The 25,429-nt window shown below is 47.3% G+C and overlaps 1 protein-coding gene across 1 annotated transcript in view; it reads left to right on the top strand.

Annotated features, from left to right (window-relative positions):
• The window catches only part of SLC22A23 (solute carrier family 22 member 23), a 134,202-nt gene extending 108,972 nt beyond the window's left edge, over positions 1–25,230 (top strand). Inside the window, exons 7-11 of the mRNA XM_039910599.1 lie at positions 4,009–4,111; positions 6,979–7,211; positions 9,666–9,698; positions 10,726–10,849; positions 20,743–25,230. Of these exons, the coding sequence (XP_039766533.1) occupies positions 4,009–4,111; positions 6,979–7,211; positions 9,666–9,698; positions 10,726–10,849; positions 20,743–21,100 (851 nt within the window). The 3' untranslated portion in view covers positions 21,101–25,230. The remainder of the gene's footprint in view (positions 1–4,008; positions 4,112–6,978; positions 7,212–9,665; positions 9,699–10,725; positions 10,850–20,742) is intronic.
• Positions 25,231–25,429: the final 199 nt, after the last annotated feature.

Below are 25,429 nucleotides of genomic sequence, written 5' to 3'. Positions count from 1 at the left end.
GACAGTCAAAGAGAAATTGCTGCTGTTAGGGTTTGGTTTGGAGCCCACTGTGACCAGCTGATGTATCCACAAGGCATTAGGTGTTGATATAACTGCATGTTTCCAATAGCTGTGCTTACCCTATCTCTCCCCCTCCTGCCCAACTTTAACTGATAATAATAACTATGGTATTTAAGTGCTTACTATGTGGCAGGCACTGTACTAAGCGCTGGGGTGATACAAGCAAACTGGGTTGGACAAAGTCCCTGTCCCATGTGGGGCTCACAGCCTCAATCCTCATTTTCCAGATGAGGTAACTGAGGCCCAGAGAAGTGAAGTAACTTGCCCAACATCACAAAGCAGATAAGTGGCAGAGCTGGGATTAGAACCCATGACCTTCTGACTCCCAGGCCTGTGCTCTATCCATTATGCCATGCTTGTTCTAAGTCTTGAAAAATAATCAACTTTGGGGATTCAATAGTATTTATTTATTGTAAGGGGATTGCCTTACAATGATGTTTCAAGGTCACAGATGACCTAAATAATACGAAAGTTCATTGGAAATGAAATCACTCCCTAAAATCAAGGTATTATCATAGCCATGGAATTTGGGGTTGAGTAAATTTCAATTCCCTTCATTGCATGTAGACTCAAGGGGTGTAAAATCATGGGGCTGTTGTGAGGGAAATGGAGGTGAGGAGGGATTGGAAGACTGTAAGCTTGTTATGGGCAGGGAATGTGTCCACTAATTTCATTGTATTGTATTCTCCCAAGCCCTTAGTACAGTGCTCTACACCTAGTAAGTGCTTAGTAAATGTTAATCAGACCTCAGATAGATTTTGAAGTTGTTGCGTTTTTTTGTTTTTATTTTTTTGTGTGGGGGTGGGGAGGGGCTTTGCGGGGGGTGGGGGTATTTTGTTAAATGCTTACTGTGGGTCAAGCAATGTTCTACGTGCTGGGATAGATAAAAATTTATCAGGTTGGACACAATCCCTGTCCCACTTGGGGCTCACAGTCTAAGTAGGAGGGAGGGGGATTGAATCCCCATTTCACAGTTGAAGAAAAGTTAAGTGACTTGCCCAAGATCACACAGCAAGCAATTGGCAGAGCTGTGAAGAGAACCCAGATCTTTTGACTCTCAGCCCCATACTCTTTCCGCTAGGCCATGCTGTTTAATATGCTGTCCGAGCAATACGATCCATATCGACCCAGGCTACTTCCTGTTTGGATTAAAAACAGGATTATCCTGGCCTTTAGTCACTGCTATTTATACGATCCGGGGTGCTGAGTTTCCTTATCTATCTAGCCTGTAGAAAGTTTAGTCCTGACCATTTCAACTGCAGCTGTTTCTCCTTTGGCATCTTTAAGTTGGGGCTTTGGGTTTCTTAAGCAACTCACCCTTCTCTCGGAGAGGCAGACTGCATGCTCCCCTGGTAGGGTCCTCAAGATTGTGAACTCCTTGTTGGCAAGAAAAAGGTCTCTCAACTCTTGTATTGTTCTCTCCCATCTCCCAAGCATGTAGTACACTGCTCAGCACACAGTAAGCACGCAATAAATACCACCAATTGAGGATTCTTTCTCAGTCACTGGCATTTATTGAGCGTTATTCTGCTAAGCACTTAGGAGGCTACAGTATAACAGAGTTGGTGCATATGTTCCCTGCCCACAATGTGGATTTCCAGGCAGACCCTTCCAGAGGAGGTAGTAGCGTGTCCAAGGTGGAATGAGCTGCAGTGTTGGCAATCAGGAGTCGGGAGCAATAGGTCGACTTAGACCTATGCCTGGAACACAACAATAATAATAATAATAATGGTATTTGTTAAGCACAAACTATGTGCCAAGCACTGTTCTAAGCACTGGTGTTGATACAAGCTAATCAGGTTGGACACAGTCCCTGTCCTACACGAGGCTCACAATCATAATCCCCATTTTACAGATCAGGTAACTGAGGCACAGAGAAGTTAAACAACTTGCCCAAGGTCACACAGCAGACAAGTGGCCGAGCCAAGATTAGAACCCATGACCTTCTGAATCCCAGGCCTGTGCTCTATCCACTGATAATAATAATAATTACTATTATCATGTTATTTGTTAAGCGCTTATTTTTGTGCCAGGCACTGTACTAAGCGCTGGGGTGGGTACAATCAAATTGGATTGGACCCAGTCCCTGTCCCACACTGGGCTCAGTCTTAATCCCCATTTTACAGATGAGGTAACTGAGGCACTGAGATGTAAAGTGACTTGCCCAAGGTCACGCAGCAGACAAGTGGCAGAGCTGGGATTAGAACCCTCGCTCTGCTTACTTCCAGGCCCATGCACTACCCCATGCTGCTTCTCTGAAGCAGCATGCAGAAAGGGAAGAGGAACTGGGTAGGGGAAGGGACAGAATGCCCCCGTACAGCATGTTGAAGAATTGATTTCTGCTGACATCAATCTTGTGATGGAGTAGAGCTTAAGGTTTTTTGTTTCTTTGCGCCGTTCCCCCACCCCGCCCAACATGCCAGGCAACTGGTTGCTGAATTTTTAAAATCTCAAGCACTTCATGTCCCAGCAATGGGTCTGAATTGTTTCTGGATGAAGGAAGTCCAAGCCATTTTGAGCCCCCCCTTTCCTAAAGCACATTACCCTGCCAAGATCCTCTCAGATTTCGCTTCCACTCTCAAAGGACTCAGAAGCCCCAAGTAGACAAGGCAGGCAAATTCCAGTTGGGTTTCTTATACATAACCATAATTTAATTATTTATATAAATGTCTGTCTCCCCCTCTAGCTCCTTGTGGGCAGGGAACTATTTGTTATATTGAACTCTCCCAAGCACTTAGCATGGTGCCCTGCAAAGAGTAAGCACTCAATAAATGATTGATTGATTTTCACCCACAAACAGCTGCCTGTGAACTGCACTTAGCGTCTCAAGAGGACCATGGTGGAGTACCAGGGAAACCTACCATGCTAGTGACCCTGGAGGGCCTGGGAGTTAGTTCATTATCTTTAGGAGAGTTTATCTGATGACTCTGGTTCTTCTTTATACCATGGAGACATAATAATATTTGGGCTTTAGTTCGCTTCAAAAAAAGGAATCATATCCTTGGTGTCTTTCTGGTATTTTCATTCCTCCTACTTGGAAAAAAAAGATGGGAAGGGGTTCTGGCAGTGTTTCCTGCCCTTCCCTTTTCCTTTCCTGACATCTGGGAGAGTTCTCCTCTTAAGTTGCTGGCTGAGTGGAATCATCCTCAAAAGAAAATTCTTCCAACCCCTTGTGGTTACGAACACGCTTTTTTTTTTCCAATCTCCCGATTTGACCGATGTGCTTTGCCTGTTCCACAGGATGATGGGGAGGAGGTAGATAAGCAGTAAACTTGAGCTCAGAACAAAACAATGAGTAAGCGGCAACCGTTCTTAAAAGAAACAGGCAGTAAGAAAATCCACCGGAGCGAGGGAGCCCAGCATGTTACAGCCACTGCCGAGTTCCCGGAGGAGAATAGAAGGCTGCTGCTTCTCCCCTGAGGCAGTTGTATTTCCTAATGAATAGTGGAAAATTTCCATGCAAGGCACTAAGAGTTTCCCTAGACCACAGGCATTTTGTTCCCTTTCATTATGTTGCTACAGACAGAGATGTGTCAAGAGATCAGATGACAGAACTGGCTTGGAGGTGTTGTTTTTCCACACTGAACTGAGTTGAGATAAGTGAAAGGTGAAAACTGAAGGTTTTTAGGTTGTCATCCCTGCTCTGCCATTCTCCTGCCTTGTCTGCTGTGTGACATAAGGCAAGTCACTTAACTTCTCTGGGCCTCAGGGAAACTAAGGCACAAAAAAGTTGTGACTTACCCAAGATCAGAAAGTCCAATCCATTCTTCCTAATTACTCTCCCTTTCTCCGTTTAATGAAAACTTTCTTTCTCAGGCCAAAGAAGTTCTCCATCTTGAAAACCTAGAGCCAGCTGATCACAAAGCTTCAGGAAACTGTATGGCCTCTAAAGGGGCGATTGGGGGGGGGAAGGTTGTGATTTTTTTTTTTAAATTTTTAACATTGCAGAGTTGGAGAAGGAGCTCTCTAGGAGGCCCAAGAAGGTCTGCATTGTCAAGGTGGTGGGGACCAGGAATCTGTGGAAGAACATCGTAGTGCTGTGTGTCAACTCGTGAGTATTGTTCATTTCCTCTCAGCAGGTGAGGCAGAAGGTTGGGGGATAGGAGAAGGTGGGGAGGGATCTGTTGTGTGCTTCCTGCCCACAAAGACATAGTCCAAGGAGTTTATCCATTTATGTATTTATATTAATATCTGTCTCCCCCTCTAGACTGTGAGCTTGTTGTGGGCCAGATTGTGTCTGTATGTTGTATATTGTACTCTCCCAAGCGCTCAGTAGAGTGCTTTGCACACAGAAAGCGCTAAATAAATTGAATGAATGAGTGGACTGTAAATATACTCACCCTTGTTGCTCAAGAAATGTAGCTTTGCTTTGCCCCAGGGCGAACGTCCAACGTAGTGACTTCTTACTGCTTTCGAAAATACAGTTGTCATGTTCACTGGCAATAGCCGGGGTAAGGTTCCCCCACCATCCTTTCAAGCTTGGTGCCCCAGCCCCACCCACCCTGAAGCACTTTAAAACGTCTCTTCCTGTTCCCCACTGTGACCTTTTTTTATCTTTCCCCATTTCCTCTCAATTCCCGAGAGCTACCCTGGACCCCTTGGGTTCCCAAATCCATCCCCTTCCTTCCTCCCCCCACCACTCTCCTCTCTGTCCATCATTCTCTCTCCTCAAACTGGTTTTATGTTTTTTTATGGTATTTAAGTGCTTACTATGTGCCAGGCACTGTACTAAGCGCTGAGGCAGGTTGGACATAGTTCATATCCCATGTGGGGCTCACAGTCTTAATTCTCATTTAACGGGTAACTGAGGCACAGAGAAGTTAATTGATTTACCCAAGGTCACACAGCAGATACGTGGCAGAGCAGAGATTAGAACCCAGGTCTTCTAACTCCCAGGCCCAGGTTCTTTCCAAAGAGAGATGATTTGAGAGGAAAGGTGAAGAGCTAAGTTTCGGGCATACTGAGCTTGAGGTGCCGGCAGGATGGAGATTCAAAATTGCCGAGGAGAGAGATCGAGGATGGAGCAGTAGATCTAGGAGTCATTCGCAGAGCGGTGGCAGTTGGAACCATGAGAGCAAGGAGCTCCGGAGGGATTGAGGACAGCAGGGGACTCAGGACTGAGCTTTGAGGGGCAGCCACCAGGGAGAAAGATTGATCAGAGAACTGGGAGGGTAACCAGGAGAAGACGTTGTCAGAGAAAATGAGGTTGGCTAGTGTTTTCAGGAGGATGGAGTGATCCAAGGGTCAAATGTGGCCAAGAATTCACAGAGGATTAGAACAGAGAAGAGTCAGAGTGAACCTCAAAATCACTACAGGCTGAGTTCTGTTCTTCTGTTTAGTATTTTCTAGCTGGAGATGCATTCATTTTTCACCTGCCCAGGGTGCCCAGAGGTTGTGTCGTGAAGCGCCTCACCTTGACGTGTCCTCAGCGTTTAATGAAAAGCCCTTTGATTTCCCCAAAGCACTGCAGGAAGCCAGAGGAAAATGCAGTTTTTCTCTCTGGGGCAGATGCACAGTGTTGGTATATTCAAAGGACTTGCGGCACTGCAGCCAAAACTGTGCACATAACTTCATCCAGAGAGCACTTTGAGGCCCTGGAGACACATAATGCACGTACGTGCAATATGTCCTCATCCGTCACTGGGAACACACGGCTGCTTTGTCATTCCAGTCACTTCCCAGAGTAGACGTCCATCTGTAAAGCCTAAACACACGTGCCCCGGAACTTTGGCAGCTTTGCGGGGGATGGAAATCTCAGCATTGCCCCGAGAGCATTGGCATGGGTGTTATGGGCGGAGAGAAAGGCGAGAAAACCATGTGGCGACTAGTGGTTTGGACATTTGGCTGCCTTGTTACTGTCCCTCTGAGAACTCATTTTGTGATTGGCAATAGATTAAAAGATGGGTAATTCCAAAATTCTCTGGGAGGGTCAGGATTGATCTAGTTTGGAGGGAAGACAGCTCATCAAATTATCACCCAAATGGTTCCGTCCGCAGTTCCCCTTTTCCTGTGGGCGGGCCCAACCCCGGTGCATCTGGGAGATGAAGAAATGGTAGCCTAATCACGGTGGGTCTCAGAGCCGGGCGGGAAGGGGAGGGAGCCCAAAAGGGGTGGAGCTTAAAAAGGGATAGGATCAAAGGAGACAAGAGGGAGAGAAAAAGGAGAAAAGGGAAAGGAAAATGGGTCAAAAGACGAAGGATGGAAGGAGGAAAAGGAGTGGATGGGGTCTAAGAGGAAGGGAGGACAGGTATCTTATCCCCATTTTTACAGATTTTTACCCTTTGTTTTGATTAGTAATCATGATAAAGGTATTTGCTGATGGTATATGCTAAGCATTAGGGAAAAGACAAGATAATCAGGGCAAACATGGGGGGAACTCCGAATCTGATACGGGAAAACAGGTATTGAATCCCCATTCAACAGATGAGGAAACTCAGGCACAGAGGAAGTGAAGTGACTTGCCCAAGGTCAGACAGCAGACAAATGACAGAGCCAGGATTAGAACCCAAGTATCCTGACTCCTCTAGGCCACACTGACTATCCACTCCTCCCCACTCCTCCATCCCACCCACCTCCCCACATCTCCATCCAAACCACCCCCCCCCCCCCCCGCCCCCCACAACCCGGTTGGTCCGCGCTGCCTTTCAGCACGTACCTCCACCTGGCCCAACCATTCTACCGAGCTGAGCCGAAGCAACGAGATGCCATAGGAGTGAAGGTGTGAGGGGCTGGAAAGGCTGGCGGCGAAGGACAGGAGCCTAACGGAAGCCAAACCAGAAACACTTCCTCCTGCCGCTCCTGAGGGGTGGAGTTGGAGTTTGGTCTCTCTGGACCCTGCTTGCTCGGCCTAGGTCTCTGACAGCAGCAGGCACAGGAACCCTGTTTGCAGACTGCTCTTCTACTTTGTGTCTCACGCAGGCTAACTGGGTTTGGGATACATCACTGCTTTGCCAGGAGCATGATGGGCCACGAGACGAAGGTGATGATCCTCAACAACTTCTACGCTGACTACTATACCATGGCGGGCATCACCTTGGCGTCCTGTCTGGCCATGTGCCCGGTCGTCGGGTTCCTGGGGCGCAGGGGCGGCCTGCTGCTCTTCATGATCCTCACGGCCCTGGCCTCGCTCCTGCAGCTTGGCCTCCTCAACCGTAAGCGATGGGCTGAAGCGGGCGGGATCAGTGGCAGCTGGAAACTGGAACCGGACTGGAGGTTCCCCGGGGGGTGCTTCCCCGCCCTGCCCTCGGCTCCACCCCACCCGCAGCCCTCTCCCCAGACCTTCGTGTCTACCTTGTCTCCTCTCCGGCAGCTGCAGCCTCTCCCACTTCACTCCGCCTGAGGTTCCACACTGCCTGCCTGGCATGATAGGAATGACAATTGTGGTGTTTTTTTACGGTGCTTTCTATGTGGCAAGTATTGTGCTAAGAGATGGGGTTTAATCATTATAATCAGAGAGAACACAGGCCCGTCCCACAGTCTAAGGGGATGAAGAACAGGTATCGAATTCCCATTTTTACAGATGCAAGGAACTAAGGCACACAGAAATCAATGACTTGCTCATACAGCAGGCATCTTCAGTGGCTGGCTGGCCCCCTGCTTGTCTCCAGGATATAGTGGGGGAGAAGGGGACGTGCATCAGGAGAGGGGGAGGTCAGTGGGGGCCGGGGACTGCGTCTGACCTGACTACCCCAGCCTCCCCCTCCTGGGAAGTCACCCCACCCTAGGGCAGGGTAGCCCAGTTTCTTATTCAGAGGCATGGCCAAAGTAGCATCTTTAAAGGGGCGGAAGAAACCATCAGTCAATTGTATTTATTGAGCACTTACTGTGTGCAGTGCAGTGTATTAAGCGCTTGAGAGAGTACACTATAGCAACATTACGGAGTTGGTAGACGCACTTCTGGCCCACAACAAGCTTAAAGTCAAGAGGAGGAGACAAACGTTAATATAAATAAATTATAGATATGTACCCAAGTGCTGCAGGGGCTGAGGGAGGGGTGACTAGAGGGAGAAAATCCAAGCGCAAGGACGACACAGGAGGGGAAATGAAGGCTTAGTCAGGGAAGGCCTCTTGGAGGAGATGTGCCTTCAATAAGGCTTTGAAGGTGGGGAGAGTAATTACCAGATATGAAGCGGGAGGGCATTCCAGGCCAGCGGCAGGACATGGGCAAGAGGTTGGCCATGAGATAGATGAGATCAAGGTACTGTGAGTAGGTTGGCATTGAAGAAGCGACGTGTGCAGGCTGGGTTGTAGTAGGAGAGCAGTGAATCAAAGTAGGAGGGGGCAAGGTGATTTGAGTGAGAAACAGCAATGAGTCATTGCCCTTGAAACACTTGAATGGAAAGAGGGGGCTCTTCTAAATTTCTGAAGAAATTTCTTCCTCCTTCCATTCATTACGAACATCTCCGGCAAATGCCTCTCCTTCCTAGTGAGTGGCTAACTGAGGAGGAAGAGTTCAGCCCTTCTGATTGTGTCTGTGCAGCTTCCCTCTCAAGGAAGCTCCACGGGGGTTCTGCGGCCCTCAATTCCGTTCTCTCGGGACATCTTGCCTCTGCCAGATAGAGGGCAAGGATACAACGTATTCTTTCTTCTGTAAACTGTGGAAAGTGCTCGGGGAAGGGCCCGGTCTTCTGTATCTCCCTCGGATGGGACCCTCCAAATAGGTTTCCCGCAAACCTCCCGATTTCTTCCACCACCATTCTGGAACCTAGAATTCCCTGCAAGGGGATGCAGAATTGAAAATAGAACCCAGAAAGTCATTCATCAGCCGAGCTCGGTAGAGGCCCGGACCTCTCGTGGGCGAATGAATGAACAGAGACTTTCTCCTGGCTAGCGATGGCCCCACCTAAGTACACGTGTGGGGACCTTATGCTGCTCCTGTTTCCCCTTGGATGAGGCCAGAGACTGACTGGAGTGAGCTGCTCGAAGGAACGCCAAGCAGTCAGGAGGCAGGAAAGGGATTAGCGTGGGGGAAGGAGTGATTCCAAGCCCCTTTCTAAGTTCTCAATAGGGTGATCTCTGCTTTGGGAAGTTGCTTTCTGTGACTCTTGTTCCAAACTCATAAAAATGCCACTGGGTTAGTTCAGCCCATGCAGTTCTGGCCGCTACACTTGAACACAGGTCAGCAACTGCTCCTGGATCGTGTTAAGGGCCCCAAAGCCTGCTTGGGCCTCGGAATTCTGGGGTGTCCTCCTTACCCCTAGGGGCCATTCATTTGGGGAAAGGTGGGAAAACACTTCAGAGGGCTATTTTGGGGGCCTCCACCGAACAGAACGGCCTTTGTTTGGTCAGAGGGCAAATTTTTGTGCCAGGCAACGCTCTATCACTGGGTTCATTATCACCCCTCGTTAGAAGCCTGTGCTCTGGCTGGCTGGAAGTCAGACTGGCAAGCTGCATGCGCCTCCGTGTAGGTCAGGAGAAAATGCTCCCACAGAGTACAGCACGGAGAGGAATCTATTGCTGCCTCAGATATGGCCAGCTCCCTCACTAATGGGCTTCCCCTCTCTCTCTCTCTCTCTCTCTCTCTCTCTCTCTCTCTTCTCCATCCCTCTGTTCCCCTCACCACCCCCCCCCCCCCCCCCGCAACACACCTTTTTCTATGGACGTAGTGATTGGAAAATACAGTCATCATCTAGACTCAGGTAAGTGCCGACATGCTACATTCCTGAACGTAGCTCTATCTTCTTTCGGTTGCATTCAGACCAGGTACAGTTGTACAGATTCTGAAAATGTAAATATGATTTTTTTTTCCTTTTAATGGTGATCTTTTTCTGTTTCCAAGTGCCCCCAATAAAGGCCATGGCAGGTTGGGAAATATTAATATCTGCTTGTGTCCGCTACCTACTTGATTTTTACCATTTCCCGCCCAGCACGGCTTACCTACCCTTGCCTGCTCCGAGTTAGTGGCTCCGCGGATGGCCTCGTGGCAGATCCCCAGGTAGTGCTACGCAGTGCTTGAAGCCCGGCCCCTGAAAACCTCGATGGTCCCCCGCTTCGTAAGACACTGTTCTCTCCACCCGTCAGGCCGTCGGCATGAAGGCGAGAGCCCACCTCTCCCCCAGCCCCATTGGCTACACTTCCCTAGCCAGCAACCCGATCTTGCCCGTCCACCGTGGGTACCTCCCCAAGGCTTTTTCCAGTGCTTATACGAACTTTGGGCCTCAGGCCCTAACCGCAACCCCCAGCTTCAGCAGGGCCTTGCATGGGCACAGGGCCACCCAGCATGCTCTAGTGCTGGGCAAAGTCCCAGCTCTGCTTTGCAATGTCCTTTTCGGGGCAAACAGGTGGGAAGAACCTGGCATATTAAACAATCGCGGCTAGAAGTGGCACCCTACAGGATAGTCTCAACCAGTCTACCCGGGGCCATAAATGAAGCAAACATGTTTGAAAACAGTTGGAGATTCCTTTGCTGGAGAGGGTCCTGCCCCCTCCACTCCAGCATAAGAGGCGCTGGGCGAGGATTGGCTTTCAGAGGTGCTCAAGTGCTCCAGTCTGGGAGGGGAGCCCCGGGAATCAGACTATTGCCGAGGCATCTGCCCATATAAATCATGACATCTGCATTGATTTCCACAAGAGCTGCTTTCTCTTGCATGTGCCCTTAAATGGCCGTGTGGTTCACATTGACTTCTCTCTCTTGCTTCTCCCTCACCCCACTTCTCCTCCCCTTAGGGATGACTGAAAGCGTCAGGGAGAAATTCTCCACCACTTTTTCCATTATCGGTATGTTTGCCTCCCATGCGGTGGGAAGCCTCAGTGTTTTCTTCTGCGCAGAGATCACGCCGACGGTGATACGGTAAGGCCACAAACCTGTGAGATGCCCTCCCCTCCGCCCCTTTAGCCCCTGCTTGGAATTCTAAGAGAGCTGTGCAAAATAATACTAATAGTCATGATATTTATTAAGCCTACCAAGCACTGAACTAAGCACTAATGTAGAAATATAATAATCAAGTTGGACGCATTCTTTGGCCCATAGAGGGTTCACCATCTAAGTAAAAGAATCAGGCATATTTATTGAGTGCTTACTGTGTGCAGAGCACTGTACTAAGCGCTGGGAAAGTACAACAAAATAGAGTTGGTAGATGTGATCCCTGCCCACAAGGAGCTTAGTCTACTGTGTAGATGTGCATTAAAATAAATTACAGGTAAGGGGAATATCAAAGTCGCCATGGGTTATACAGCCAAGTGCATAGGTGACAGGGAGGGGAAATGAGGGCTTAGTTGGGGAAGGCCTTATGAAGATATGACCTTAGGGGGTTTTGAAGTCGGGGAGAATGGTGGTCTGTCGAACGTGAAGGGCAAAGGAGTTCCAGGCCAGAGGGAGATGGAGGGGTGGGGGGGATAGATTAGATAGAGGTCACAGAGTTGGTTGGCGTTGGAGGAGCAGAGTGTGTAGATTGGGTTGTAGTACAAGAGCAGTGAGGTAGGAAGGAAGGAGTGAGCTGCTTGAGTGCCTTAAAACCAATGGAAAAGGAGATCTGTTTGATGCAGGGTCTTGAGGGAGGGAAAATATGGACTAAATGGTTTTTCAGAAAAATGATCCTGGCAGCAGAGTGAAGTATGGACTGGAGAGGGAAAAGACAGGCACGGAGGGGAGTTCAGGGTTTGGGTTGGAAAATGTATTCAGTTAAAGGCAAGGTATTCCAGTCTGGGCCCACTTAGCAAGTCCCTGAGGCCAGAGTGGCCAGGAAATTTGTCCCAAATAGTGGAGTCACCATAGACACGCAGGCTGGGATGATTTTCAGGGGAAGACAGTGCAGACTCTGTGACTGAAAAGGGAAGGGGAGTCACCATGCTATTTGGTAGCCAACTTCAAGTGAAGGCAAAGACACAGTGTGGCCTAGTGGGTAGAGCATGGGCCTGGGTTTTGATCCTGGCTCTGCCACTTGTCTGCTATGTCATATTGGGCCAGTCACTTAACTTCTGGGTCTCAGTTGCCTCGTATTTGAAATGGGGGATTAAAACTGTGAGCCCCATGTGGGACACTGACTCTGTCCAACCTGATTCTCTTCTGTCTGCCCTAACGATTACTTCAGTGCCTGGCACAGAGTAAGCACTTAACAAAAACCATGTTTAAGAAAAAAGTCTAAGATGAAGAGGTCCTAAAGACCTTGGTGTCTTGGTGAGAGGCTGCTAGTGAAGGTAAAGTGTTGTTCAGAAACCCAGCTGATATCCCTCCCAGATTTCAGAGCCTGTTGCTGCCCAGTAGTTCAAATTTGGGCAAGGGAACGAGACTTATTTCAGGGGTCTGCACCTTTCCTATGAGTTCTGATCTCTGCCAGGACCAGGACTGGGCAGGAATACATCTTTATTAAAATTAATCAAGATGATGTCCCAGAACTTAGCCCCACAAAAAAGCCCAATTACCAAAGGATATAGATCTTGCAGGTGATCACAGTTGGGTTTATGGCTGTAGCCTTCATCCTTGCTTAACTTAATATATCTTGATATATTGATCGTATACATTTAAACAGTATAAAAAATTGAACCCACAGTCTAAACTAAGGTAATCATTAAGCTGAGAAAGCACCATGGCCTAGGAGAAAGAGCATAGATCTGGACCTGGGTTCTTATCCCAGATCTGTCCCGTGTCTGCTGTGGGACCTTGGGCAAATTACTTAATTTATCTGTGCCTCAGTTATCTCGTGTAAAATGGGGATTAAAATCATCCTCCCTCTCTCCTAGGCTGTAAGCCCAATGTGAGAGGAACTGTGTGCAACCCGATTTCCTTGTATCTAGCCCAGTGCTTAGAACAGTATTTGACGTATCATAAACGTTTAACAAATACCATAAAAAAATGCAGACTGTAAGCTTCTTGTGGGCAGGGATCGTGTCTTCCAACTCTTATATTGTACTTTCCCAGTGCTTAGTTCAGGGGTCTGCACCCAGTAGGTATGCACCCAATATGCACTCAATAAATGCCACTGATTGAATAAGCTACAAAGTGCTACACTAGTCATGGTGGACCACCTCCACCTTCCTCACTCCCTCCTTGACAGTTCCCATGGATACCCACCAACCAGCGACTCTCATCTCTTCGGGGATGGAAAGATCCAGATTAGAGATGGAAGTCTCTTTGTGGTGTACTTCTGGGCCCACACTGACCAAACTGTTTTCACACAGCCCATTTCATTCATTGTCTTGGGTAGTTACAATGAAATCCAAACCTAAAGTCTTTCAAGGCTGAAAAAAATGGGCAGAATCACTCAGTTATATTAGAGGCAATTCAACTGAATGGGAGTCCTTGAGTCTTACACTTCTGAGTAAGTCAGACCGGAGGCATGTTAGGTTTTATGCGAACAACATCAGATCTAGATTTCCTTGGTGGTGTTGGGGTTTTTTTGGTGGTTGTTTTTTAAAACCTCCAGGGTAAATGCCCTGTTTTTCTTTAAAGGTATGTGTTAAACGCTTACTATGTGTTAAACACTGTTCTAGGCGCTGATATGTACATACATATGTATGATAACTAGGTTAGACACAGTCCCTGTCCCGCATGGGGCTCACGAACTAAAGAGGAGGGAGAACAGGTATTTAATCTCCATATTACCATTAAGGAAACTGAGGCACAGAGAAGTTAAGTGATTTGCCCTAGGTCATACAGCAAGCATTTGGCAGAGTCAGAATTAGAAGCCAGGTCTTCTCTTTCCCCTACGGCACACTGTTCTTCTTGCCATAGTCTAATCAAAACGTGTCCTAAAACGGCATCATCGGTGGAGCCAAAGTGAAGATTAGCATAGTTAGCCTCCTCCATACATTTCACGGAGGCTGATGTCACCCAGGGAGGGGAAATGAGGCAGCTTGCTTCAATTCTGTAAATAGTTTTTCCTGAGCAAGTTACACTAAAAGAAGTGCTGCATCCTTTTCCTCCTTCAAACAAGCTATAGAGAAGAAGAGTGGTTCAGCAGAGAAGCAGCGTGGCTTAGTGGAAAGAGCCCGGGCTTGGGAGTCAGAGGTCATGGGTTCCAATCCTGGCTTTGCCACTTGCCTGCTGTGTGACTGGGGGCAAGTCACTTGTCTTCTCTGTGCTTCTGTAACCTCATCTGGAAAATGGGGATTAAGACTGTGAGCCCCACGTGGGACAATCTGCTTACCTTGTATCTACTACAGTGCTTGGCACACAGTAAGCACTTAACAAATACCATAATAATTATTATTATATGTGCCCAGTGATTGTTTGCCAGGATGATGAACTAAAATATTTGTTAGTTATTTTTCCTACACACAGCCAGAGCAGTAACGGGGAAGGTTTTTCATGCTCAAGCCAGCAGAATTTCTAGGGCAGCAGTCCAGCTGAGATTTCTGGTAACCTGGCTTTGGCCGTCTGCCCCTTTTTACTTCAAAAAGGTAGTGCACCCTTGCTTTTGCTCAAAAAATGCATGTGTAAAGCATGCCTGGAGAGAATCTGGCCCACTGGACTAGAATTCAAACAATGGTATCTATTGAGGGCTTACTATGTGCAGAGCACTTTACTAAGCACCTGGGAGAATACATTCAACAGATTTGAAAGACACATTCCCTGCCCACAGTGAGTTTACAATCTAGAAGGGATGACGAATATTAAACTATGGCTATGTACATAAGTGCTATGGGGCTTAAAGGGTACAGATTTAATAGCAAAGACAATGCAGGAGGAAGAGGAAGTAGGGGAAATAAGAGCTGAGTCAGAGATGGTATCTTGGAGAAAATATGATTTCAGTAAGGCTTTAAAGGTGAAGAGAATGGTGGTCTGTCATATATAAAGGGGGAGGGCGTTCCAGACTAGAGGAAGACTGTAGACAAGGAGTCGATGGCAAACCAGTCAAGATTGAGGTATGGTGAGTAGGGTGGTGGTTAGAGGAGTGAAGTGTGCGGTCTGGTTGGTAGTAGGACATCAGTGAAGTAAGGTAGGAGGGGAAAAGCTGATTGAGTGCTTTAGAGCTGGTACAATAGTTTGTTTGATATGGAGGTGGATGGGCAACCACTAGAAGTTCTTGAGTGGAGAAACATGGACTAAGCTTTTTTTGTTCTTTTGTTAGAAAATTAACCTGGGCAGCAGATTGGTGGGAAGAGACAGGACACAGGTTGATAAGCAGAGGCTGCTGCAATAGTCATGGCAGTATGTGATAAATGGTTGGATCAGCACAGTTGCATTTTGCAAAGGGAGTGTGTGAGCGATGTTGTGAAGGTAGGAGCCAAATGGGAAAGGAGCAGAGCAAAAGATGAGGGAAGTGAAAGGCTGGTCAGAGTTCTCCCCCTGCTTGCCATATATGATTGCTGCTTGCTGCAGATTTCCCCTCACCCAACTCTGCAGTGGGGATGGGAGATGCTCCTGCTCCTGGGGCCTGGGGACAAGCAACCCACCGGCCTGGCTCCAGGTCCACTGGGCAACCTGGGTGATCTCCTGGGGACCAGGTGGGGGTCAGGGCTGGCTGTTCAAACCCTCTGGGTTAGTTGCCCCATCGGTGATGTGGTGGTGGTATTTTGTTAAAGCACTTACTGTGTGTCAATCACTGTACTAAGTGCTGGGAACCCACAATTCATCAGGTTGGGCACAGTCCCTGTTTTATGGGGCTCACGGTCTAAAGGAGAGAGAGAACATATTTTCAACCTTTTTACACATAAGGAAACTGAGGCCCAGAGAAGTTCATTCAGTTGTATTTATTCAGTGTTTACTGTCTGCAGAGCACTGTGCAAAGCACTTGGGAAAGTACAGTACAGCAATAAACAGTGATATTCCCTGCCCAATACAAGGTTACAGTCTAGAGTGGGGAATGCAGACATGTACATAATCTATCATTTTGTTTAGTTGTATTTATAAGTGCTGTGGGGCTGGGAGGGGGGGGAAGAGCAAAGGGAGCAAGTCAGGGTGAGGCAGAAGGGAGTGGGAGATGAGGAAAGGTGGAGCTTATTCTGGGAAGGCTCCTTGAAAGAGATGCGCCTTCAATAAGGCTTTGATGGTGGGGAGAGTCATTGCTCAGAGTCACACAGCAGGCAAGTAGCAAAGGTTCTAATCCCAGGTGCCCTTATTCCCAGATTTACGGTCTCTGCAGTTTTATTCTCCTTATTTGATCAAAGCCCACTACCCCAACATCACCCCCATGCTGTAAGTGAAAAACTAACCAAGGTAGCCCTGTTGCCCATGGGTTGGGGAGGAGCTGGTCTGGGGGTGCATGGGTCACCTGGGTCCACAGCTGGTGGGGTAACAGGAAATTCCCTCTGCCAGGCAGGTGAAGAGTACTTTGGCCTTCTCTGTTAGTGTGAGGAGAGGCATACTATCCATCCAACAGTTTCCACACTTCCTCTTCCTCTTCTTTTTCTGCCTCCTCAGCTGCTGCCTCCTTCCCCTCCTGGGTAAAGAATTTGGACCTCTAGGACCACAGATGTAGGACTGAATTAATTGGGGTCAAACCCTGACAGTTTCATTTTCCAAAGAAATGCTCCCTGGTGTCCTTTGAACCCGGCAAGAGTTGGGACTGCTTAACTATGAGAAAGCGGGAGGGTTGTAAGAAGGAGTTGTGTTGGGGCAGAAGGGAGATGCTTTACCTCAAACTCAGGATCAAGAGTTGGCTTTGCCTAGAGCAGGAATATAGAAAGCTAAAGGCAGTGTGGTGTAGTGCACAGGGCTGGGAGGAAGGAGATCCAGGATTCAAGGTGAGGGAGTGCTTTAAAGTCTAGGGTAAGGAGTTTCTGCTTGATGCAGAGGTGTTTGGGCAACGACCGGAGGTTCTTGAGGAGTGGGGCAACCCGAACTGAACGTTTTTTGTAGAAAAATGATCCGGGCAGCAGAGTGAAGTGTGGGGATTGGAGTAGGGAGCGGCAGGAGGCTGGGAGGTGAGCAAGGAGGCTGATACAGTAATCAAGGCGGGATAGGATAAGTGCTTGGATTAACGTGGTAGCAGTTTGGATGGAGACGAAAGGCCAGTTTTAGCGAGGTTGTGAAGGTTGAGCTGACGGGATTTGGGTAAAGTTCCTTTATATGCAAAGTGGGGATTCAATACCTGCTCTCCCTCCAATGTAGACTGTAAACCCCATGTGGAACCTGATTATCTTGCATCTACTCTAGTACTTAATACAGTGTTTGGCATTTAATAAGCACTTAAATGCCACAATAATTACTGTTTGTAACAGTGCTCTGCATACAGTAAGCACTTAATAAATATACTACTAGGAGCCACTGATTTGCTCAGTGCCTACTTTTCTAACTGCTGAGAAAAATACAATCATATCAGACACAGTCCCCATCCCACATGGGGCTCACAGCCTAAAGGAGGACTGATATTTAATCACCATTTGTATCTGCCACAACAACTTCACTCTTATAGAACAGATGATTTCCCTGAGGGTTGATTTTTTTTTCCTGAACTAACCACCACTGTCGGTGAGATGCAGGTATACCCTTGGGGTAAAGATCCTGGGCTCTTTTCCTAGTTGACCAATTCCCTTAGCCTCGTTAAGTCTTAGTTTCCCCATTTGTAAAATAGGTATTCATTCAATCGGATTTATTGAGCACTTACTGTGTGCAGTGCACTGTACTAAGCACTTGGAAAGTACAATTCAGCAACAGATTGATGTGCCCTTCACCACTTCACAGGGTTGCTGAGAAGAGTGGAAAGCAATTACACCTAGTATCCTCATCATCGATAGTATTTCTTCAGCACTGTACTAAGCGCTTAATGCCCATGATATATCCCTTAGACAAAAGCACACTTTATCCTCATTCACTTATTTAGAAAATTAAACATCCAGATTATTTTTGTTGCTGAACTTAAATATAGCAAGAATACTTGATTATCTGCAAACAAAGCACCTTCAGAGCCCAGTAATAATGGTTATGACTAAGGAAGCTCTAGATGCATTTTAGAGCTTTCAAAACCATTTTTAAGAGAGGAAGTAGGTGTTTAAGGAGAAAAAAAAAACATCTTCCACTTCCAGGGTTTCTGTAAGCAGGCGAATAGAGTGAAAAAATTTTGCATTGGAATCATTTGTTCTGCTCAGTAAGTACACTTGAGCGCGCCCTGCTCTCTGGTGGCAAGCTAGAGAAAAGTGTAAAGTCAAAGGCCCACGGCTCCAGGAGAGGAAGCAGGAATGAGGATCCGAAGCTGCTGCCTTAGGAACAAGGACAGTGTTTACCACATCCTAGACGTGTAGATTTCCATAGAGCACTCACAAGGGAGAGTCAGCACTGCCCACCCCATGCTGCTGAAATGATGTCATCCTGCCTAGCAGTGGCATCACTTAGTTGTTTTGTTGTTGTTGTTTTTTTGTAACAGAATTGGAGAATTCCCAAAGGGGAAAAACATGTTTCTGTATTGTATGTACTAGTGTCCTTAAACAGAATAACACAGTGCCTGACTGGTAACAGAAGTAGTGGTGGCATTTAAGCACCCCATTTTGGGCATGTGCACTGTACTAGGCGCTTAAAAATTTCCTCTGAAACTGATTGTTTTCTGATGGCCTCGATAGGAGGGGAAACCTCTTAAAATTTTTTCCCCCAAAACAGTATTGCTCTCAGCTGAAACTCACTCAAATTTCAGATGGTACAATAGTTAGAATAATTGCACTCAACCTGTTCTTAGTTACCTTTGTCTGGAATCTCCTACCCATCTGGGCATGTTTTGGTTTGCAAATACAAATGGCCACTCACCGCTTTACATTTCTCTCTCAGTTCTAGCATTTGCCTGCCTCTGGCCGAGCACCGTTTCACACACAAATAATGCCCGATCCAGTGCTTTCAGCCAATGATAAGTTGCAGGAGAGTCCAGAGGTTAAAAGCCCTTTCTGCACCAACCTAAGTCATTGAAAAAGTACTGAACATTTCTGAGTTCTCAACCTTTCGGGATACAGCACTTTGGAACAATTTTTCCCAGCATGCCATTGTCCTATTAGGCCTCCATCCAACCTGACCCATTTTGTAAAGAGCTTTTCCTCTGGGAAGGCACCGCAATACATGTTGTACTCTTGTTGTAGTGTACTCTCCCAAGTGCTTAATACAGTGCTGTACACACAGTAAGCACAACTGATTGTGTTTGCTTTGCTTCAGACATAGGAGATGGTGCCTGCTGGCCAGAGGACAGCTGTGCTTGCCCTGGTCACAGCCCTATATGGGACCCCTAAAAATGGAGGCTGACTTACAAGGCGCCTGCCCCCAGGTTGTCATTATTGTAAACTAAAAACTATTGTTATTGGGCCTTTCCATTTCACACAGTCTGGCCCGCGCAAAGACTCATGATTGATTTCATCCTCCATTTTACAAATGGGTAAACTGAGGCCCAGAAAGGTTAAGCAATTGCCAGGGACACACCTTGGCATGGCCAAAACAGGACTTGAATCGGAGAGTCGACTCCTAGACCACCGCTCTTTCCCCTGGGCATTGCTGAGCGGTTGTTGGTGTGTTTTGCTGCCCTTGGGTGCCCAGGAGCCCACCAGAGTCAGAAACTTCCCTCTGTCCCACAGGAACAGAGCAGGTAGAATCTGCTGCTCTTCCTGGTAGAAGTTGGAGGAGGTCAGGATGGAATAGATTCCACAGAGACCCCTGAGCACTTTTCTATCCAGCCAGGACAGAGTCACTTCTCTTGCTGTTTGCTGTCTCCCATGGATTCCCCCATCTCCTTCCTTTTTAGCCAGTGAGCACTGGAGGCTAAGGACGGTTACTGAATTATCTTATTGTCTTTCCCCAGCATTTAGGCTAGTGCTCCACACAGTATATATTGCTTGGAGAAGCATCTTATTATAGTGGATAGAGCACAGACCTGGGAGTCAGAAGGTCAAGGGTTCTAAACCCCTCTGCCACTTGTCTGCTGTGTGAACTTGGGCAAGTCACTTCATTTCGCTGGACCTCAGTTCCCTCATCTGTAAAATGGGGATTAAGACTGTGACCCCATATGGGACAGGGACTGACCAAAGTGATATGCTTGTATCCATCCCAGCGCTTAGCACAGTGCCTGGCACATAGTAAGTGCTTAAATACCATCAATGTTATTCTATCAGAAATAATCATAATGCTAAATCAGGAGAACTACAACCTGTATAAAAAACAAGAACATCCAATCTTTTCAATATTCACAACCCCAGAAAAATTAGGCAGGTTTGCAGTCCTCCACTAGCAAAAAGCACTAACGTCACAAATGAAAATAGATTTGAACTAATGACTTGCCTTTTTGGATGCCGTGGTTACTCAACACATCGTGTTGGTAAGCTCCATAATTAATTGCCAATGGACCACATTGCCTTTGCTTCAGCTGGACAGTGGCGGAATCCAATGCTCCTACTGCTTGTCCCGTAGAAACCGGCCTCTCTCTCACTCCACGGAAGCAGCCTGGCCATGTGGGAAGAGTTGGGGAGCCTGGGTTCTAGTCCCAACTCCACCACTTACCTGCTGTGTGACCTTGGACAAGTCACTTCATGTCTCTGAGCCTCAGTTACCTCACCTGTCCAATGGGGATTCAAACCCTGCTGTCTCCTCCACTGCCAGCTCCAGGAGGAACAGGGGTGTGTCTGATCCGCTTGTCTTGCATCTACCTCAGTGCTTAGTACACAGTAAGTCCTTAGAGTCCAGAGGAGCACCTGTTCCATTTAAATGGGTCAGGGAAATTCTTCTGGCTCTTGGGCGGTCCACCCCAGGGCCGATCCAGCGGTAACCAACAAAGCCGAGAGCGGCCCGGCTAAGGCCCCCTCCAACCGGCCACCCCCTGCTTCCCGCCCTCCCTGCAGGTGCGGAGGTCTGGGCCTGGTGCTGGCCAGCGCCGGGTTCGGCATGCTGACGGCCCCCATCATGGACCTCCACAACCAGAAAGGCTACTTCCTACACCATGTGATCTTCGCCTGCTGCACGCTCATCTGCATCATCTGCATCCTCCTCCTGCCCGAAAGCAAGAACCAAAACCTCCCCGAAAACATCTTCAACGGCGAACACTACACCAGGCAGCCCCTCCTGCCCCACCGGAGGGGCGAGCAGCCCCTTCTGCCCACCACCTCGGAACTCAAGGATTACTCGGGCCTCCACGATGTGGTCGCTGTGGGTGACAGGCTGCCTGATAACGCCACAGCCAATGGCGTCAGATCTATGTAAACCCTTCCCCACCCCTCACTCCCACCACCGTGGCTTGTCCAGGGCAGAAGGGGGAGCACTTTGGGTTTTGATGATGATGATTATTATTTTTTAATCCTTTTTGCACAGGTTTACAGACCAATGATGGAAAAGATGGCTGGTGGGAGAGGGGAAATTCAACCCTGCTGCTAAAGCCACTTAATGGTAGATTGACCAGAAGCATGGAAAAATTTCAGCTTTTTCTGAAAGCAGACATAATGCAATTGAGATGAAACTGGCTAGAGATGACCCATCAAAGACTTTCTTCTCTGCCATTAAATGTTTTTATTTATTTTGGTCATTTTCACGAGAAGCACTTTATGTCCGTTTCCTCTCATTGATCACTAAAACAAAGACACCATCTCGCGAGGAGAGGCCGGGCCATTCCAAGGAGGACCCTTTTCTTAAAAAAAAGACGAAACCCAAGAGAGCGCTCTCTGCTGTAAAAGACCACCAGATAAGTGAGGAGTTACTTGCTCCCCTATCTTAAAAAAAGCTCAATTCCCCCAGGTCTCCTGCTGCGTGTGTGTGTAGAAAACACTATTGTGAATCAAAAACTGTGAGTGCATTTTAGACCAGAGTAAAATTTAAAATTAAGGTTTCAATAGTGAGTCCATGTGAGGTTTTGAAACCAAAAAAAGATTTTAAAAAAGCCCACCCAAGTTTTGTGTTTTTGTGTGTGTCAGAGCTTCCTATTTCCTCCACTTGGTAAAGAAGCTCATGAACCACACTAAGGTAGGCTCAGTCTTTCCTTCAGGATCATCTTTTAATCCTTAATATTCAAAGCTCCTTTGGGAAACATTTAAGCTTCTCATGAAATTCAGCAACCCTGAAGGACTAGAGGCAATGTTACTCTTTTTCTGAAACCATGTTTGCCTATCAAAGCATCAAGGTGGTAGAGGTGATCTGCCAGTAGGATTTAACTCATTCCCGGGGGCAGGCCGGCCCAAATCCCCACATTTCCGAGTCAACCATTCACAAAGCAGCTACTTTGTGAATAGTATTTAGGAAAAGAACCGGTACATGAGCTGGACGTGGGGAGGAAACGGTTATCCCCAAACACTACTGCTTGACTATCCCGATCCCTCACCCTGCAGAAATGTTACCTCTTAAGAGTGAGTTGGAGATTGCCTGGCCAGGCTGCTGACTAAGCCAGAGGACAGGAAGAAGTGGTGAAGTTAACAGCCGCCCATTTTTAGCATTTGTTGCTCCAGACCAGCAAAAGACGGGGAAGAAGATGAAAATCAATGGTCCAAATTGAACACTTTGTTTCCTGCGATTTTCAAGTGCCCATGCTGCTCCTGCTCCCTCTTGTTTTACGTAATTAAAGCATCAACAACCCCTTTTCCGATTTCTGGATTTATCCCATGCTTCAACAGCTTCTACACCAAGGCTGCCAAGGTCTGAACCATCCCATCCAAGCAGAGTTTAAAATGGAGGTCTGGAAGCAGGAGTGTTTCCTTCCTGACAGTCTACATTTTGCTTCCTCTTCAAGAAATAAACTTCAGTTGACCGCTCGAATTCACCTATGTGACTTAAGCCAACTACCCCTCCCTTTTTCCTGAGAACTAAACTTCAGTATCCTTGGTTCTTCCTTCACCAACACACAGAAGGATCAACCTGGGGCCTGCTCCAGACAAGAATCTTTCAAGCAGAGATCAGACCTCTCCTCCCCATTCCAACCCACCTCACGTACTAACGTTTTTCCAGAGAGCAGACCCAAACCTTTCAATGAACAGAGTGACAAGGGGGAATTCACAAGACTGCCCCTTTGCCGTGACTATTAAATATGAAGAACCAGATTGGACTACCTAATTTCCATCTAGGTGGCCTCTGACTGATTGGTCAATCACACAGGTATTTATTAGGTTAGCAGCAGCAGACTACAGCTGCTCTTCAGGGTCCAGGGAAGGGGAAAAATTGAAATGTCAAAATACCATGGGAATGTGACCAGAATATCTTCCATCTGTTGCCATGGACAACTGAGGGCAACAGCTGCCTCTGGGTTCTTGCAAGTTCTGTAAGAAATAAACACTGGACCAGTGGGAGATGTAAGTACTAAGAAAATCATCAAAATGTGAGATAATTTGCTACATTACTGTTTTCCTCTGCTAGACTTCTCAGAGTCTGATTGTCCTCTAGTGACTTGTACGGCTTAGTTGGGTCTCTTTTTGTTCCGTGTTCTGATTCTTCCATCCGCATTCACCTTAAAATAGGCCTTTAGACGGGTGCAGTCTTCACGTGCCAAACCTGTGAAATACCTTTTGCCTTTTATAAAATTCAGTACATGCTACGAGTCACATAGCAGGGTGGGTGAGCCGCTTACAGAGCCCGAAAGTGAGCTCGATTCAGAAAAGGCCTTGACCAGAGAGCACCACAAAAGGTAGGAGGGGGAGGGGGTCAGAGAGGGTTCTTAGGACTTGAGATTGGATATACGCTACTCATGCTCACCTGCAGCATTGATTCTACTCGCAGTCCATTTACTGTGAACTAGGACTGTCGCTTAGCCAGCGTAGTCTGTGAACATATCGAGCTATGGGAAGATCCTTCTCTAAGTGGTTTGAGGTGGACTGGGTCGCGTTTCAGTACCTGTCATTGTCAACCCTTTGTGAGCCCCATGTAGGTCAGGGACTGGGTCCAACCTGTATCTACCCCAGTGCTTGGCACATAGTAAGCACTTAACAAGTACCTTTAGGAAAGGTTACAGGCCGCAGGAATTTCTCTTCCAGAGTGGGCTCCCTAATTCAAAACTAGCAACAGCAAACCACGAACAGACCCTGTGGTAGAATGAATGTTTAAATCATACTGACAAAATGGGATCGATTCAGTAGGTGACCTGGGGGCAGGGGGAGGCAGGGAAGGGATATTTCTTTCCACTCCGGTCTCACTACTAATGAACTAGACTTCCTAGGAAGCAGGTAAGTGGTTCTTAACAACATGGTACCGCATCCAGTTAGTGCGACCATTACGGCTCCCTAGGGGTACAGACCACAGCTGAGAACAGAGTCTTAGTTGCCGACAGAAAGCTTTCGTGGAAAGCGGCTGTAGCGGAAAAGTTTTTGTGCGAGATATGTGGGTGGTCCAGCCAGCAGCTCAGTCTCCTCACCTGTTCTGCCCAGTTCTTTGTACGGACGGACGTCTGGCAGCTACCTAATCACTGTCTATCAAACTTGAAACTCCTCACTCCGTTTCCTTCACGGCTGGCACAGAGGAAACACTTCTCAGGCGCCTCAACCCCATGTTCCCCAAGCCACCCATCCCGGCTCCTTTCCCTCCATGCACCTTTGGGTCTATCCCAACCCATCCCCAGGGGCTCAGTCTTACTTTCCTCTTATGTCCTTATTTTCTTTTCCGAATCGTTCAAACAAAATGTGAAGAGACATTGGCAGGGTAACGCACGCTTCATTTTTTTCTCCCCCCATCGGCTTCCAGTTTCCAATAGTACTTCTATTGCCAAACAAACACTGTAAATAACAAAACGCAAGACAGGGTAAGGAAAACCAGTGATGAGTATGCCGCTGTTTCCGAGAAGTCGTTCTGGTTTGACTCAGTAGGGCTGCGGGGGAGAGGGAGAGCCAGGGCCGTGGCGCATTTTGGTCACTGACAGAAACAAACAAAAGGAAGAATTTCCCCTCATCACCACCACTTCCTAAAGCCAAACAATACAAAGTCACCGAACTGGAAGCAGAAGTGCCATTAAACGAACTTTGTGAATGTTACATCACGTGGCGCCTCTAGATGGCACACAAGTGCCGGGAGCACTCCCGCACTTCAACTTTTTTAAGATTAAAAACAACCTCATTTTAATGTATTTGTGTAAAATGTTTGGGAGAGGAGTACCTAGTGTGTTATGTCTAGTTAATGAGAATCTCTGCCCCCTTCCCTCTCTTCCCCATTTGTTTTTGATGAAATTCTAATAAAGAATTGTGTTACTGTTTGTTTTGACCATGATTAATTAGTCTGGTGGTGCTTAACTCATAGCACAAGCTTAAATCAAGTACTGAAACTGTCTTACGAGCTAAATGTCTGCATGATGTTACATCTGTTGTACCTACTGAAACTTTGTAAATGTACAGAAATAAAATCATGCTGCCCAACTGGCACAAAACGTTTCAGGATGTGTCCTTCCTCCTCAATTGGGGGACTTGCTGACGCCCGGCAGACTAATTAACGACAAATGTAATGCATCCGTACCTTCCACTGTCTTCATACCTGAATCGATCAGTCAGTGGTATTTATTGAGTGCTTACTGTGTGTCGAGCACTGGAACTAAGCGCTTGTAGATTACAATATAAAAGAAGTGGCAGACGC

This window comes from Ornithorhynchus anatinus, chromosome X3 (genome assembly GCF_004115215.2).
Source record: "Ornithorhynchus anatinus isolate Pmale09 chromosome X3, mOrnAna1.pri.v4, whole genome shotgun sequence".
Classification (NCBI taxonomy): domain Eukaryota; kingdom Metazoa; phylum Chordata; class Mammalia; order Monotremata; family Ornithorhynchidae; genus Ornithorhynchus; species Ornithorhynchus anatinus.
Note: the sequence above shows the minus strand (reverse complement) of the source record. Positions and strands in the feature narration are given on the sequence as shown.